A 14,054-nucleotide genomic window follows, 5' to 3' on the forward strand; every position below is an offset into this window, starting at 1 on the left:
TAAATATGCTAGGCAATACAATCGTCTTACTGCATCTGACGTTGCTGCACTAATGGTTGGTGATGGATCGGCCAATGTTGAGAACCGTGACGTGTTTGTATGCACAAGTGATGGCTACCTGCAGAGGATCATTGAGTGTCACCCTTCTTATATGGCCCTCCAATATCCTCTTGTATTTCCATACGGAGAGGATAGTTGGAGAATCAATATTCCAATTACATCAAATCTTGGGACCACCAAATGAAAGAGGGAATGTGTAAGCATACGAGAGTTTTAAGCATATCGAATACAATATCGACTTGAAGAGGGAAGGACACTTATTCAATCTGGCCGCGCATTCCAACAGTTTGTCGTCGATGCATATTCAGCGATTGAAGAGCAAAGATTGCTTTGGGTGCGTAGAAATCAGGAACATCTCCTTATAGATCTCTTGCGAGGCTTGTAGGATGCTGTTGCAAGTGGTGATCATGATTCCTCAATCGTTGGACGGAGGTTGGTTTTACCATCATCCTTCACAGGGGGACTGTAAGCCGAAGGGTTCCCATGGGTTAACCATTCATCTTACCTTCTTGTTTTGATGCTAGCAAACTAAATTGATTAGCTTTTATGGACTAATGTGTTGCTTTGAGGTGTTGTGTCATATACAGAAATTTCATGTCATAATCGCCATTACACAACTCAACTCAACACATGGCTTGTGGATCAAGAGACAAAGGAACAAAGAGCTTGCACCTACATTGGAGTTATCACCAATTGGAGATGATCAAGTCAAGAAGCTCAACATGAAGATCCCACAAGTTCCCCAACAAGTGTCAAGAAGGAGCTTGGAGTTGAACATGCCATGGTGACACCTCATGTACCTCGACATGCATTGAAGATTGGAGGTCAAGTCACAAGAGCCAAGACAAAGTTCAAGATGTTCATTCAAGCTCAAGAAGTACAAGGAAGTGCAAAGAGCAAAGACATTCCAAGACGACTCAAGGTTCTTACTTTTAGAATGTATTTGGAGTCCTCTTGATTTTATGTTTAAATGCACTTTCAAAAGGTTTTCAAATGGTTTTCATACTTAACTTTTTACATCTTTGGAAACCATACACACACCCAAATATGTGTTAGAAAACCTAGGACTTAAGCCCAAGACTAAAGCCCAAAGTCCCTGGATTTTAAAGTTAAAAATAGAATTTTACTCAGGGCCGGTCGACCGGGATATGCCGGGCGACTGCGGGATGCTACCTGGAACTCCAGGGCATCTCGAAATTTATCGGGCCGGTCGACCGGGGTAATCCGGGCGATCGCGGATATATTTTCTGGAAATCCAGAAAATATCCAGGTTGGGCTTGGAGGTCAACCGCCATAGGTCTGGTCGACCGCGATAGTGTTTTTTTAGCCAAAAATTTATTTCAAACAGGTAGCCCTCGCCGGACGACCGCCTTAGGGCCGATCAACCGCGTCGGTACAAAATTTGAAATTAAAACTGAGAGCCAGATAAGGGCGAGCAGTGGCTGTACCTCGGTCGACCGCCGCGACATGGAAATAGATCCCTTGGGGCTTGCTCAGGTTGACTTTTTCAACCCTGTATTTTACAGTTTACCCCCGAACGGTCATATTTCCTTGTGGGCTATATATACACTATCCAAACCTTTCTAAACAACCTTTTTGCAAGATTAAATCCTATCTTCTTGAACCTAAACTTTTATATGAAAGGTTAAAACCTCTTTGAACTTGTATTTGTACATTCTATCAAGAGGTACTTCATAGGCTTTATATTTTATCTTCCTTGGAGTGGTTGTGAGCTTTCAAAGTTGTAATCAGCCTATTTAAGAGGCAAAGAGAGTTCTTTCTTTTATTTCTTCATTTGTTTGTGAGGGTCTCCAATTCGGCCCGTTAAGAAAGGTGAATCATTGTAAGAGGGAGGTGCCCTCACAAGGCTTTGTGTGAAAAGGGTGTGATCCCTTTGAAGGAGAAGTTGGTGTACGGCTTTGAGATTCGTCCCGTTGAAGAATCTTATTCGTTTAGTAGATAATCCCAAGGAGAAAAACTTGAAAGAGTGGAGTAGGTCAAGTTGTGACCGAACCACTATAAATCTTGTGCCTTGTGGATGCTTTCTCTTCTCCCTCTCTTTGCACTAGGTGATTGGTAATCTCTACCCTTTAAATTGCATTTACGATTTATTGAACAAGGGTTAGAGTATAGAAGCTTGAAGTAACAACTAAACCCTAAATTTCACTATATTGATTATTTGAACAAGGATTAGAATAACTAGTGCTTAATTAGTAAATTGATTTTAATAATCCACTTAATTAAGCCCCAAATTTTTAATTAGCCAATTCACCCCCTCTTGGATTGTCACCTTGTATTTCATTTGGTATCAGAATATAGGCTCTTAAAGATATTTTTAAATTCAAAATCTACAAGAGATAAAGATCCGTAACAATCAAAATGGATTTTGAGCTAGGTCAATCCACTATAATTCCTCCATTTTTTGATGGATCAAATTATAGAGCTTGGAAAGTAAAAATGCTTGCCTATCTCAAATCCATAGACATTGACATCCTAGATGTCTTTGAAAGGGGATTTTCTATTCCAAGGAAATGCACTAAAAATGATACAAAATTATTTTTATTAAATTAAAAAGCTATAATTATAATATGTTGTGGACTATGTCCTAATGCTTTTGAGAAAATTTCATCATGTACAAATGCAAAACATATTTGGAGTATTCTTGAAAATCTTTATGAGAAATATAGTAGTCTCTCTTCAAATGATAAAAATAATATTTTTGAACAAAAAAAGACTCTACAAAAATCTTTTGTAAAGGAAAATTCTTTCAAACATTCAATTTCCAATTTGAAAAAACAAATTGAAAATTTGAAATTGGAGGTTAATGAATGTTTAGAAAGAAATGAAAAATTAAGTCATTCGAGCAAAATCTTGATAAACAAAAATGATGACTTAATTAAAAAATGCATTATTCTTGGAAAAGATAATGAAAGCCTTGAAAACACAAACAAGGATTTAAATGAAAAATATAAACTTGCTTGTGAAAATGAAGAACATTTAAAAATTAATTCTACTCATCAAATAAATCATTTAAGAATAAAATGAATGAATTTGAATTAATGAATAAAGAACTCTCTATAAAGAACCAAAGATTACAAGAAGATAAAGACAAACATACATGTTCTCATGTGTATTCTTGTGGTTCTAGTTGCTTCTCATCTACCCACTCATATTCATGTTCATATTGTGGTAGATTAGGGCATTACAAATCTAAGTGTAGGCTTAGATTTGTGAAATCAAACAAGTTTGTATAGATAAGAAAAGACTCACTTCCACACACAAACTTGGTCGGAACCAAATTGATTTGGGTTCCAAAATTCCCCACTCACATCATTGTTTAAAATTATTGATATATGGGGTTGTGCTGTAATTATTATATCATACGAATTCTATCTAGATACTTCAATGTTACATTCAATGTATCTAGATCACTTGTGCTTTAATGATATATCATTTTATAACTAAGCATATCATTAGTCATATTTTTAATAGAATGTATCTTTGCCTATTGAGCTTCATGATCACATCATATATCACTTATATAGTCTATAAAGAAAACAAGAAATTACCTCTTTAGACTATATATTGTGTTATATTGAAAATCTTTTAGAAAAACCCATCTAAGTGCAAAAACACACACATATACACTTAGCATCCACAACTAGATGAGCTAACATGTCAAATATTGCTAGACATAGATCAAACAAGTGTCACATTTGGTATTTAGCAAAATCCATCAAAAACTCATCCAAAGAACTTCACGAAAACATATGTCAAATCATCCTCTTGAGCTTAAATGCTAGAAAAATAGAAATAAATTTTTAGATATCCTCACATAGCCTAGGGATCGAGTTTACATATCCATTATAATCTCATAAAGGTGAGAAAAATAGGAGAAAATTGATTTGTTCACAAAATCCCTTAAAAAATATCAAGAAATTGAAAATTGGGGTGTGGCGGTCGACCAGACCTTGGAGGGCGACCGCGGAAGGCAACCTGGACAAAAATAAAATCGAAACAAGTTAGATGCGGCGGACGACCACGTGAACTAGGTCGACCGCGGATGGTCGTAAAATAAAAAATAAAAAGGGACAGGCGGGTCGCGGCGGGCGCCTGCGATAGCCCGGTTGACCGTGACGGTTGAAAACTGGTTTTTAAAAGGCGTGTGCGAATCATTTTTCCACTTCCGCCGCTTCCTTTCTCTCTTAGGGTTTTCTTCCCTCTTCACTTCCAAGCTATTTTCAGTCAAGAACTTCAAGAATAAAGGGTTCTAATGAGTTTTTCTTTCATGTCCTCTTATTCTCTCTTTCTCCATCTTCCATTTCGTATTGTTCTTGTTTTACGACTTCATTGTTCATCTTCTCCATTTCTCTTACCATATCTTCCACTAACCTCTCGATTTCTATGTGTTTCCATCTCTTCCTTCCATTTTCCATCTCCCATTTAGCTTTCCCTCATTCTCTTCTCATTTTTCTAATCCCCTCACAAAACCCTAATCTTAGAATGGAATCCTTAAGAAGAAAAATACTTGCACATAAAGAAAAGAGGCCAAGATCAGAATCCGAAGAAAAGGAATTTCCTAATGAACACTTCTTCAATCAACAAGCACAAGAAAGGTACAAGCTCCTCAAAGATAGGCCGATCATCTCGGGAAGGAAAGTCGAGATTACTGACCTTATTGAGTTTGATTTCTTCAATCTCTTTGCGGCACAAGGATGGGTAACATTTCTAGAATCTAACTCCTTGATCTTCCCCAAGCTTGTAAAGCTCTTTTCTGCAAATATTTTAATATCACATGGAGGAGCAGTGATGAATAGCTACTGCAGATCACAGCTTGTGTTGAATGTTGTGAAAATTTGTAATATCTTTGATGTCCCTAATAAGGGAAAGATAATCTTTTTTTGAGGAAAATATGACATGGAGAACCATCACTTCACAAGGAAGGATGTTTACGAAACTTTAGGATCTTTCTCCCCTACAGGTGAAAAATTGAATATCATGTCTAATCAAATGAATCATCAAGCCAGAATAACCCATAAAGTTGTAGTTCACAATTTTACTCCAAGAGCTGGCAATCTTAATGCAGTCAAGCCATTTGAAGCATTCTTAACTCACTGCATTATTAAGAAGATTCAACTAAACCTCGGTACCATTATTTTAGGATTCATGGATGAAGCAGTTAAGAAGGAAAAATGGGGTTTACCTTACGGGATGCTCATCACTAAATTGCTAAATTATAACGGAGTAGATTTGATGAAGGCCTACTTCACACTGCCTGATCCTGTGATCGATTCTTCTACCTTGATTCAAGTGGGAGTAAGAGATACCACAGGGGGAGGTAGCAGTAGAGTTGGCTCTAATAAAGTCCAATGGGGACAGGCTGAAGATGAGCAAGAACATGCTACTGAGCCTCAGAGATCATATGAGCATCTCGTCAGACGGATTGACCGATGAATGCAGAAATAGGTCGGCTTACTAGGGCTGATATTCAGAGGGCCACTGATCATTCCCAACTAATGGATACCTTAGCCACTGAAAAGAGAGAGAGAGAGAGAGAGAGAGAGAGAGAGAGAGAGAGAGAGAGAGAGAGAGCACGATGAGCTATTACAGGCTATATCAAGATCCCATTCTCCTCAACTTTACTCCTCGACTCCTTCCCTTGATCAGCCTCCTCCAAAGATGAAATGGATTCACCAGTTTTTTTATATAGCAGATGGACTGTAGTTGGTACACCGGAAATGGTATACTATAATGCTGCTAGGACATCCTTCTCCATTTCTTCTTGCCCTAGATGAGCTTTTGGATATTATTATTATGTTGTGATGAATGTTGCCCAGTAAGGGTTTTATGCTTGATGGACGTTTATGCCCAGTAGGGGCTTTCATTTTGTAGATGTGGATGGATATGCCATGTTTGGCATATGTTTGGATGATTTTAGATGTTTGCCCGGAGAGGCATTATGCTTTATGGTTCATTTTGTTTGTCATGTTCAGAGATTATGTGATTTTACCCATTGTAGTGGTGATGAGCTCTTGTTCCTCACACCCATTATTCGTGTATCTCTGTCATGTAGTTTTGATGTGAAGATGGTGTGTTTCTTCCATCTATTGGCTCATGTATATGGAGTTTTATGTTTCCTATATATATATATATACATATCTTTTGGTTGCCATGGATGTGTATTCCTTTCTTGTTTATTATTTTGGTATCCATGTGGTTATTAGACTGTACTTGCCTCACCTTTATAATCCTATGACTAATAATCATCCATTCTAATTCAAATTGTACTTCTCATTTGAATGGAACAAAAATTAGAATGATTAAGGTAATTTAAATCAAGGGCCTATGTGCTTATAACTTTTTATATTTAGATTTGATGCACATAGTCAAGGGGAGCTCTCACTTGCAAATATATATCTATCTAGGGCCAAACAATTTAAACTCAAAAGTTATTTTATAGTTCTGAGCATGTTCATGCTTAGAAAGAGACTTGTATGCCCTATGACAAGAAAATCCCTACATAATGCAACTTGTGAACTTGAAAGGTTAAGTTATAGATCTGAGCATATCCTTGCTCAGGTAGATACTTATATGCTTAAAAAAAAAAGGTTGCAAATAAAGCCTAAATATTCAAATAATTCTGCCATGTCATTCCCTACGACATAGGTTTCACCTAGGGCCAATGACAAATTCATAGTGGGAGAGCCAAATTGTTATATCTTCATGCTTTTATAGATCATTGTGATGTGCTCAGAAGGTCTGTAGCCCCTCATTTGATAAAAAAAGGGCTTATCATGCATTTCACTTTTGTTTTCTATTTGATAAGCATTCCTAGAGCTTGAATGGTATATCATATACAAGACATATAGCTTAGACAAGCTATTATTCATCTTGACACCCCACTTGCACTTTCACTTGTTGATACCTACCTTTTTGTTGTTGCCAAAAGGGGGAGAATTTTGGGAATTGATTAGGTAGTCCATTTGTATACACACCAAATGCTTTGTAGTCATTAATTATATTTGTGCATGTAGTGAGGGGAGCTATGCTCTATTGTGTATATCATATCATGCATACTCATCTATTTGTTTGATATCTCATTCCTCACTAATCAATTTGTTTACCATCATAAAAAAGGGGGAGAATGTAAGCCCAAGGGTTCCCATGGGTTAATCATTCATCTTACCTTCTTGTTTTGATGCTAGCAAACTAAATTGATTAGCTTTTATGGACTAATGTGTTGCTTTGAGGTGTTGTGTCATATACAGGAATTTCATGTCCTAATCTGAAATTCCACTAGGCAACCTAAGAGGGGGGTGACTTGGGTGTCTTTAAAAAAAATTATCCTCTTTAAAAACTTTTGTAAGATTAGTTTCAAAATCTTAAATGAATATCCTTTCTTAGACCTTTTGTCAAACACTTGTTAGATGGCTTTTGAAAATCCTAGTTGATTATTCCTTTTTTAATCTTTCTATGAAAATACTTGGTGGTTGATTAATGATTGTAAATCCCACAACAAGGGAAAAGAATTACGTGAATGGTTTCTTTTAAGCCTTTTATCAAACACTTGGTGGAAGGCTCATGCAAACTTAATTAACAAGATTAAATGGGCAATTAGCAAGGTACTAGATAAGCAAGTTAATTACCATTGCTAACTACTCACTCAATTCTAAGTGTATAAATGCAAGCACAAATAAGAGTGAGGGTGAGAGATAAATACCACACAAGAGACGCGAAGATTTATAGTGGTTCGGTCTTAACCCCAAGACCTACTCCACTCTTCTCAAGTTTTGTCTCCTTGAGGAATCCACTATCTTCCAAGAAACTTAAATACGGCGTTCCTTTCGCCTTGTACAATCCGAGCGTCCAAGCTCCAAGGGTCTTAAATACGGCGCCATTTGTTGCCAAGTTTACAATAAAGAAGAAGATTGAAGCACACTCTTTAGCCTCTTGAAGGCTTGATACAATGTAAAGCTCACAAGAGTCTCTCAAAGATAATTACAAAGATAAGCCTAGGTCTAATCCCTTTAGATATTCCCAAATTGAGGCACACGGGTGTTTTCCACTCTCTAATATGTTTACAACAAGTTTAGGAATGAGAGAGATTTGTTCACATGCTTAGGGAACCCATATATATAGAGAAAACCCAAAACTAGCCGTTACAAGGGATTTCTATAATTCTGGGCAACTTCCCAACGGATCTATTTCAGGGCATTTTTGACATTTTCCAGATTTCAGACTCGGTTTTGTAAAATTCATATCTCACTCGTTTCCCGTTGGATTTCGACGTTCTTATACTCGATTTGAACGGAAATGATGAGCGATTTCTGTTAAAAATATTTTCAAAAATATTTAAAAATGTTTAGGATAAGTTATGATAGGATTTATGACTTGATCTCAAAATTCAACTGCTAAGTGTGCCAATTTGAATCTTTTACAATTCTAAGCTATCTATGGCACTAGGGCTTTGGTCCACGGGTCTTTTCCTTATATTCTAATATTGTTTGGGACTTTATTAGTGACTTGATTATGCCTCAACAAGGGATACCTAAGTGGGATTAAATTATACAATCTAACACAAGACTCATTACTCACATCTTCAACTTTAAAGCTCATCTTCAAGTCTTGGTCTCTTGCATGGATCACTCCTTCAAGTTGTTGATCTCCAAGCTTTGGCCTTCATCGATCTTTCTTTGTTTGTTCAATACTTTGAGATGACTAATGTTGAGCTTCTCCTTGGTTGATCCTCCAAGGTATCATTGATCCTTTGTATGCTCTAGCTCATTTGACACGTGTTTGGTTCATCTTCAAGCATAGGCCATCAATGGTGTGTGCCAGCATGGATTAACCTGTGAATTTTCGGTCCATACCACAACACTCAAGGCAAACAATTAGTCCATAAAAGACTAATCAATTTGCGTTTGTTAATCATTAAAATAAGGTGATTGCATGAACCCATGGGGAACCCTTGGGCTAACATAATCGCCATTACACAACTCAACTCAACACATGGTTTGTGGATCAAGAGACAAAGGAACAAAGAGCTTGCACCTACATTGGAGTCATCACCAATTAGAGATGATCAAGTCAAGAAGCTCAACATGAAGATCCCACAAGTTCCCCAGCAAGTGTCAAGAAGGAGGTTGGAGTTGAACATGCCATGGTGACATCTCATGTACCTCGACATGCATTGAAGATTGGAGGTCAAGTCACAAGAGCCAATACAAAGTTTAAGATGTTCATTCGAGCTGAAGAAGTCCAAGGAAGTGCAAAGAGCAAAGACATTCTAAGAAGACTCAAGGTTCTTACTTTTAGAATGTATTTTGAGTCCTCTTGATTTTATGTTTAAATGCACTTTCAAAAGGTTTTCAAATGGTTTTCATACTTAACTTTTTAAATCTTTGGAAATCATACACACCCCCAAATATGTGTTTGAAAACCTAGGACTTAAGTCCAATACCAAAGCCCAAAGTGCCTGGATTTTAAAGTTAAAAATAGAATTTTACTCAGGGCCGGTCGACCGGGCTATGCCAGGCGACCGCGAGATGCTACCTGGAACTCCAGGGCATCTCGAAATTTATCGGGCCGGTCGACCGGGGTAATCCGGGCGATCGCGGATATATTTTCTGGAAATCTAGAAAACATCCAGGTTGGGCTTGGAGGTCGACCGCCATAGGTCCGGTTGACCACGATAGTGTTTTTGAGCCGAAAATTTATTTCAAACAGGTAGCCCTCTCCGGGCGACCGCCCTAGGGCCGGTCGACCGCGCCGGTATGAAATTTAAAATTCATAGTGAGAACCCAATAAGGGTAGGAGACCGCTGTGCCTCGGTCGACCGCCGCGGCATGAAATAGATCCGTTGGAGTTTGCGCAGGTTGAGTTTTTCAACCCTGTATTTTATAGTTTTACTCCTGAACGGTCATATTTCCTTGTGGGATATACACTATCCAAACCTTTCTAAACAACCTTTTTGCATGATTAAATCCTATCTTCTTGAACCTAAACTTTTATATGAAATGTTAAAACCTCTTTGAACTTGTATTTGTACATTCTATAAAGAGGTACTCCATAGGCTTTATATTTTATTTTCCTTGGAGTATTTGTGAGCTTTCAAAGTTGTAATCTGCCTATCTAAGAGGCAAAGAGAGTTCTTTCTTTTATTTCTTCATTTGTTTGTGAGGGTCTCCGATTCAGCCTGTTAAGAAAGGTGAATCATTGTAAGAGGGAGGTGCCCTCGCAAGGCTTTGTGTGAAAAGGGTGTGATCCCTTTGAAGGAGAAGTTGGTGTACGACTTTGAGACTCACCCGTTGAAAAATCTTATTGGTTTAGTGGAGAATCCCAAGGAGGAAAACTTGAAAGAGTGAGTAGGTCAAGTTGTGACCGAACCACTATAAATCTTGTGCCTTATGGATGCTTTCTCTTCTCCCTCTCTTTGCACTTGGTGATTGGTAATCTCTACCCTTTACATTACATTTATGGTTTATTGAACAAGGGTTAGAGTATATAAGCTTAAAGTAATAACTAAACCCTAGATTTCACTATATTGATTATTTGAACAAGGATTAGATTAACTAGTGCTTAATTAGTAAATTGATTTTAATAATCCACTTAATTAAGCCCCAAATTTTTAATTAGCCAATTCATCCCCCCCTCTTGGATTGTCACCTTGTATATCAGGGACCTCGATACATGGCTCAGGCCTTTTAAGATGCGATGGCTATATGTCAATGGTATGGCCCACCTGATTTGTTTATAACATTTACGTGGAATTCAAAATGGGAGGAGATAACTTCAGCTCTACAACTTATACTCGGGCAGCATGTTGAGGATAGGCCGGACATAGTTATAAGGGTGTTTAATATTAAAAAAAAACAACTTATAAATGATCTGCGCACAAAAAACATTTTTGTAAGGGTGGTTACAGGTGCGCCTTTTGATTCTCTTCCACTCTATGTCCTCACATTTCTGCTATTATACCCACGTCCTCACATTTCTCAGACTTATTTGTCCATTTATTATCCTTCGAATTTGCAGACATGCATATTGTTGAATTCCAAAAGCGGGGGTTGCCACATGCTCATATTTTGATTACTCTTAGAAAAGATGATAAGATTGCCACCCTAGAAGAGGTTGATAAGTTCATTTGTGCAGAGCTGCCTGATAAGGAATCTTGCCCTACGGCTTATGAAATCGTTCTGAGATCGATGATTCATAGGCCTTGTGGTCGTAAGAATCCTAACTCGCCGTGCATGGAAAATGGTATTTGCAAAAAAAATTACCAAGCAATACAAAAGTGCCACATCAATTGGCAGTGATGGATTTCCTACTTATCGTCGAAGGAAGGACGGGCGAAAGGCTATAGTTCGCGGCCAAAGAATAGGGAATAGATGGGTTGTCCCGTACAACCTTGATCTTCTAATTAAATATAATGCCCATATCAAAATCGAACTTTGTGCCAGAACAAAAGCTATTAAGTATTTATACAAGTACATTCATAAAGGCCCGGACAGAGCAACTGTTGTCTTGGAGGTTAACACTACAACTCTACCTCAATCCACTGGATCCAATCAGGGGAATGATGAAATAAAGCAATACTTAGATTGCAAGTACATATCCCCACCAGAGGCATGTTGGAGGATTTTTGAGTTCGATTTGCAAGCCCAACGACCACCCGTTGAGCGCCTCCAGTTTCACTTGCCCAGTGAGCAGTTCGTCGTGTTCCAAGACAACAATGATCTTGATGATGTTGTCTTGAGGCCTGGGATTGGTAGGACTATGTTTACAGAATGGATGTAGGCTAATAAGAAATTTGAGGACGCCCGATTGTTGCGGTATGTTCAGTTCCCAACTTCTTGGGTTTGGGACAGGTTAGAAACACAATGGCATCGATGAAAACGAGGGAAAACTATTGGTAGATTATTTTATGTGCACCCATCATCTGGCGAACGGTATTATTTGTGGATGCTTCTTAATATTATTCGTGGGCCATTAACTTATGAAGATATTCGCACAGTTGACGGGATCCTTTATCCAGATTTTAAGTCTGCATGCAATGCTTTAGGTCTTCTAGATGATGACATTGAATGGCATGAGGCACTTGAAGAGGCTTCAGTTTGGGCTTCGGGACGACAACTTCGACATCTTTTTTCATCAATTTTGGCATCATGTGAGGTGACAGACCCCTTAAATTTATGGAAAATGCATTGGAGGGTCTTATCAGAAGACTTCCAGGTTGTAGCACGACGAGAGCATCGCAACCCACATATGATGATATCTGACCATGACTTGTAAGATATGGCACTTTATGAGATAGAGGGCATCCTAAACAATATCGGGAGGAGCCTGTCAGATTATCCTTCAATGCCAAAGCCTACTGCTAGAAATAGTCGCATGTTACGCAATAGGCTTATTTCAGAGGAGTTAAATTACGATTGGGTAGAGGCGTATGTTGAATGCAAACGTTTACATTGTGGCCTGAATCAAGAGTAGCTATTGGTATTTGACACTGTTATCGACTCATGTCTGAATAAACATGGTGGGTTCTACTTTGTGTATGGTAGTGGTGGTACTGGTAAAACATACTTATGGAAAACATTGGTGAATCTGCTGCAGAGTGATGGAATGTTGGTGTTAAGGGTTGCATCATCAGGCATTGCATCGCTCTTACTGCTAGGTGGCCGTACCGCTCATTCCTGTTTTAAAATTCCTCTCGATTTGGATGATTCTTCTACATGCTTCATTAAACAAAGGTTAGAGCTAGCAGAGTTGATCGAAGAGGTTGACTTGATCATATGGGATGAAGCACCGATGGCACATAGACACGTCCTGAAAGCTGTTGACCGTACGTTCAAGGTTTTGCTAAAGCATACGTCTTTGGAGGTAGCTGATAAGGTTTTTGGGGGAAAAACTTTCGTCCTTGGTGGTGACTTCAGACAGGTGCTTCCTGTTGTGCCAAAATCAGGCCGAGAAGTTGTTGTTAGTGCTTGCTTACAAAGATCATATTTGTGGCAATACTGTAAACTATTCCACCTAACCACCAACATGCGTTTACTGTAATAAGGGTTATCACCTATAGATCGTATTGGAGGCGCCAAATTTGCACAGTGGCTTCTTGATGTTGGGAATGGGACCTTACCTTCAATTTCGATTGATGGTCACGACGAGTCCGATTGGATAAAAGTTCCGGATGATATGTTCATAAGCGATACTAGATTTGGGATTACAAAATTAATTTTGGAGATATACCCAAACTTAATACCGTGGTTACATGATTCGAGTTACCTTGAAGAACGGGCTATTTTAGCCCCAAAAAATGATGACGTTGATACCATCAACTCTATAATGCTGGAAATGTTGCCTGGTGAAGCTTGCAACTACTTGAGCGTTGATGATCTTAAAGATGTTGGAGATGGCGATGTTTATCTCTCTTCTCTTGGATCATTTGCCACTCCTGAATATTTACATTCGTTAAATTTTGTTGGTATGCCAAAGCATTTCTTGGAATTAAAGGTTGGTGCTCCTGTTATATTGTTATGTAATTTAAACCCGTCAATTGGCCTTTGCAATGGAACTAGATTGACTGTTCTCACCTTGGGCCGTCGTATAATTTAGGCATGTATAATTACAGGAGCTAACAAAGGTAAAGTACATTGCATTCCAAGAATCATAATGTGTCCATCCTCGAATGATTATGCTTTCATGTTTAAGAGGAGACAGTTCCCTTTAAAGGTTGCATTTGCTATGACAATTAATAAAAGTCAAGGGCAAACTTTGTCAAGTGTTGGAATATACTTACCAGACCTATGTTGCCCTATCACGTGTCACTTCCCGGTCTGGTGTTAGAATATTACTTGGGGAGAAAATGCACCCCAACCATGGCTACACGCGCAATGTGGTTTTTAAAGAAGTCTTACGAGGCTTATAATTTATGTTTTCAGATATGGTGTAATTGTTTAGGTTGGCATACATTTTGTTGCAACCTGTTGTAGTTGGTT

General features: G+C 38.3%; 2 protein-coding genes across 2 annotated transcripts; both read left to right on the forward strand.

The window, feature by feature from the left end:
• The first annotated feature begins 11,316 nt into the window (after nucleotides 1-11,316).
• On the forward strand, nucleotides 11,317-11,856 carry LOC143883021 (uncharacterized). The gene has a single exon (XM_077386393.1). The coding sequence runs from the start codon at nucleotides 11,317-11,319 to the stop codon at nucleotides 11,854-11,856; it is 540 nt and encodes a 179-aa protein (XP_077242508.1).
• A 498-nt stretch (nucleotides 11,857-12,354) lies between these two features.
• Nucleotides 12,355-13,671, forward strand: LOC143883022 (uncharacterized). Its single transcript, XM_077386394.1, has 3 exons — nucleotides 12,355-12,503; nucleotides 12,621-13,075; nucleotides 13,136-13,671. Exons 1-3 carry the CDS (start codon nucleotides 12,355-12,357, stop codon nucleotides 13,669-13,671), a joined length of 1,140 nt encoding a protein of 379 aa, XP_077242509.1.
• Nucleotides 13,672-14,054: the final 383 nt, after the last annotated feature.

Source organism: Tasmannia lanceolata, unplaced genomic scaffold (genome assembly GCF_043159265.1).
Source record: "Tasmannia lanceolata isolate RefF3 unplaced genomic scaffold, GAP_Taslan_0.1 ptg000008l, whole genome shotgun sequence".
Taxonomy (NCBI): Eukaryota; Viridiplantae; Streptophyta; class Magnoliopsida; order Canellales; family Winteraceae; genus Tasmannia; species Tasmannia lanceolata.

What these genes read in the sequence shown, in the direction of transcription:
- LOC143883022 (XM_077386394.1), top strand. Translation starts at nt 12,355, where the DNA reads ATGGCACTTTATGAGATAGAGGGCATCCTAAACAATATCGGGAGGAGC. An exon ending in AATTACGATTGGGTAGAGGC is followed by an intron (nt 12,504 to 12,620) that starts GTATGTTGAATG and finishes TGTGTATGGTAG; the next exon opens with TGGTGGTACTGGTAAAACAT. An exon ending in ATCATATTTGTGGCAATACT is followed by an intron (nt 13,076 to 13,135) that starts GTAAACTATTCC and finishes TATCACCTATAG; the next exon opens with ATCGTATTGGAGGCGCCAAA.
- LOC143883021 (XM_077386393.1), top strand. Translation starts at nt 11,317, where the DNA reads ATGGTATTTGCAAAAAAAATTACCAAGCAATACAAAAGTGCCACATCA.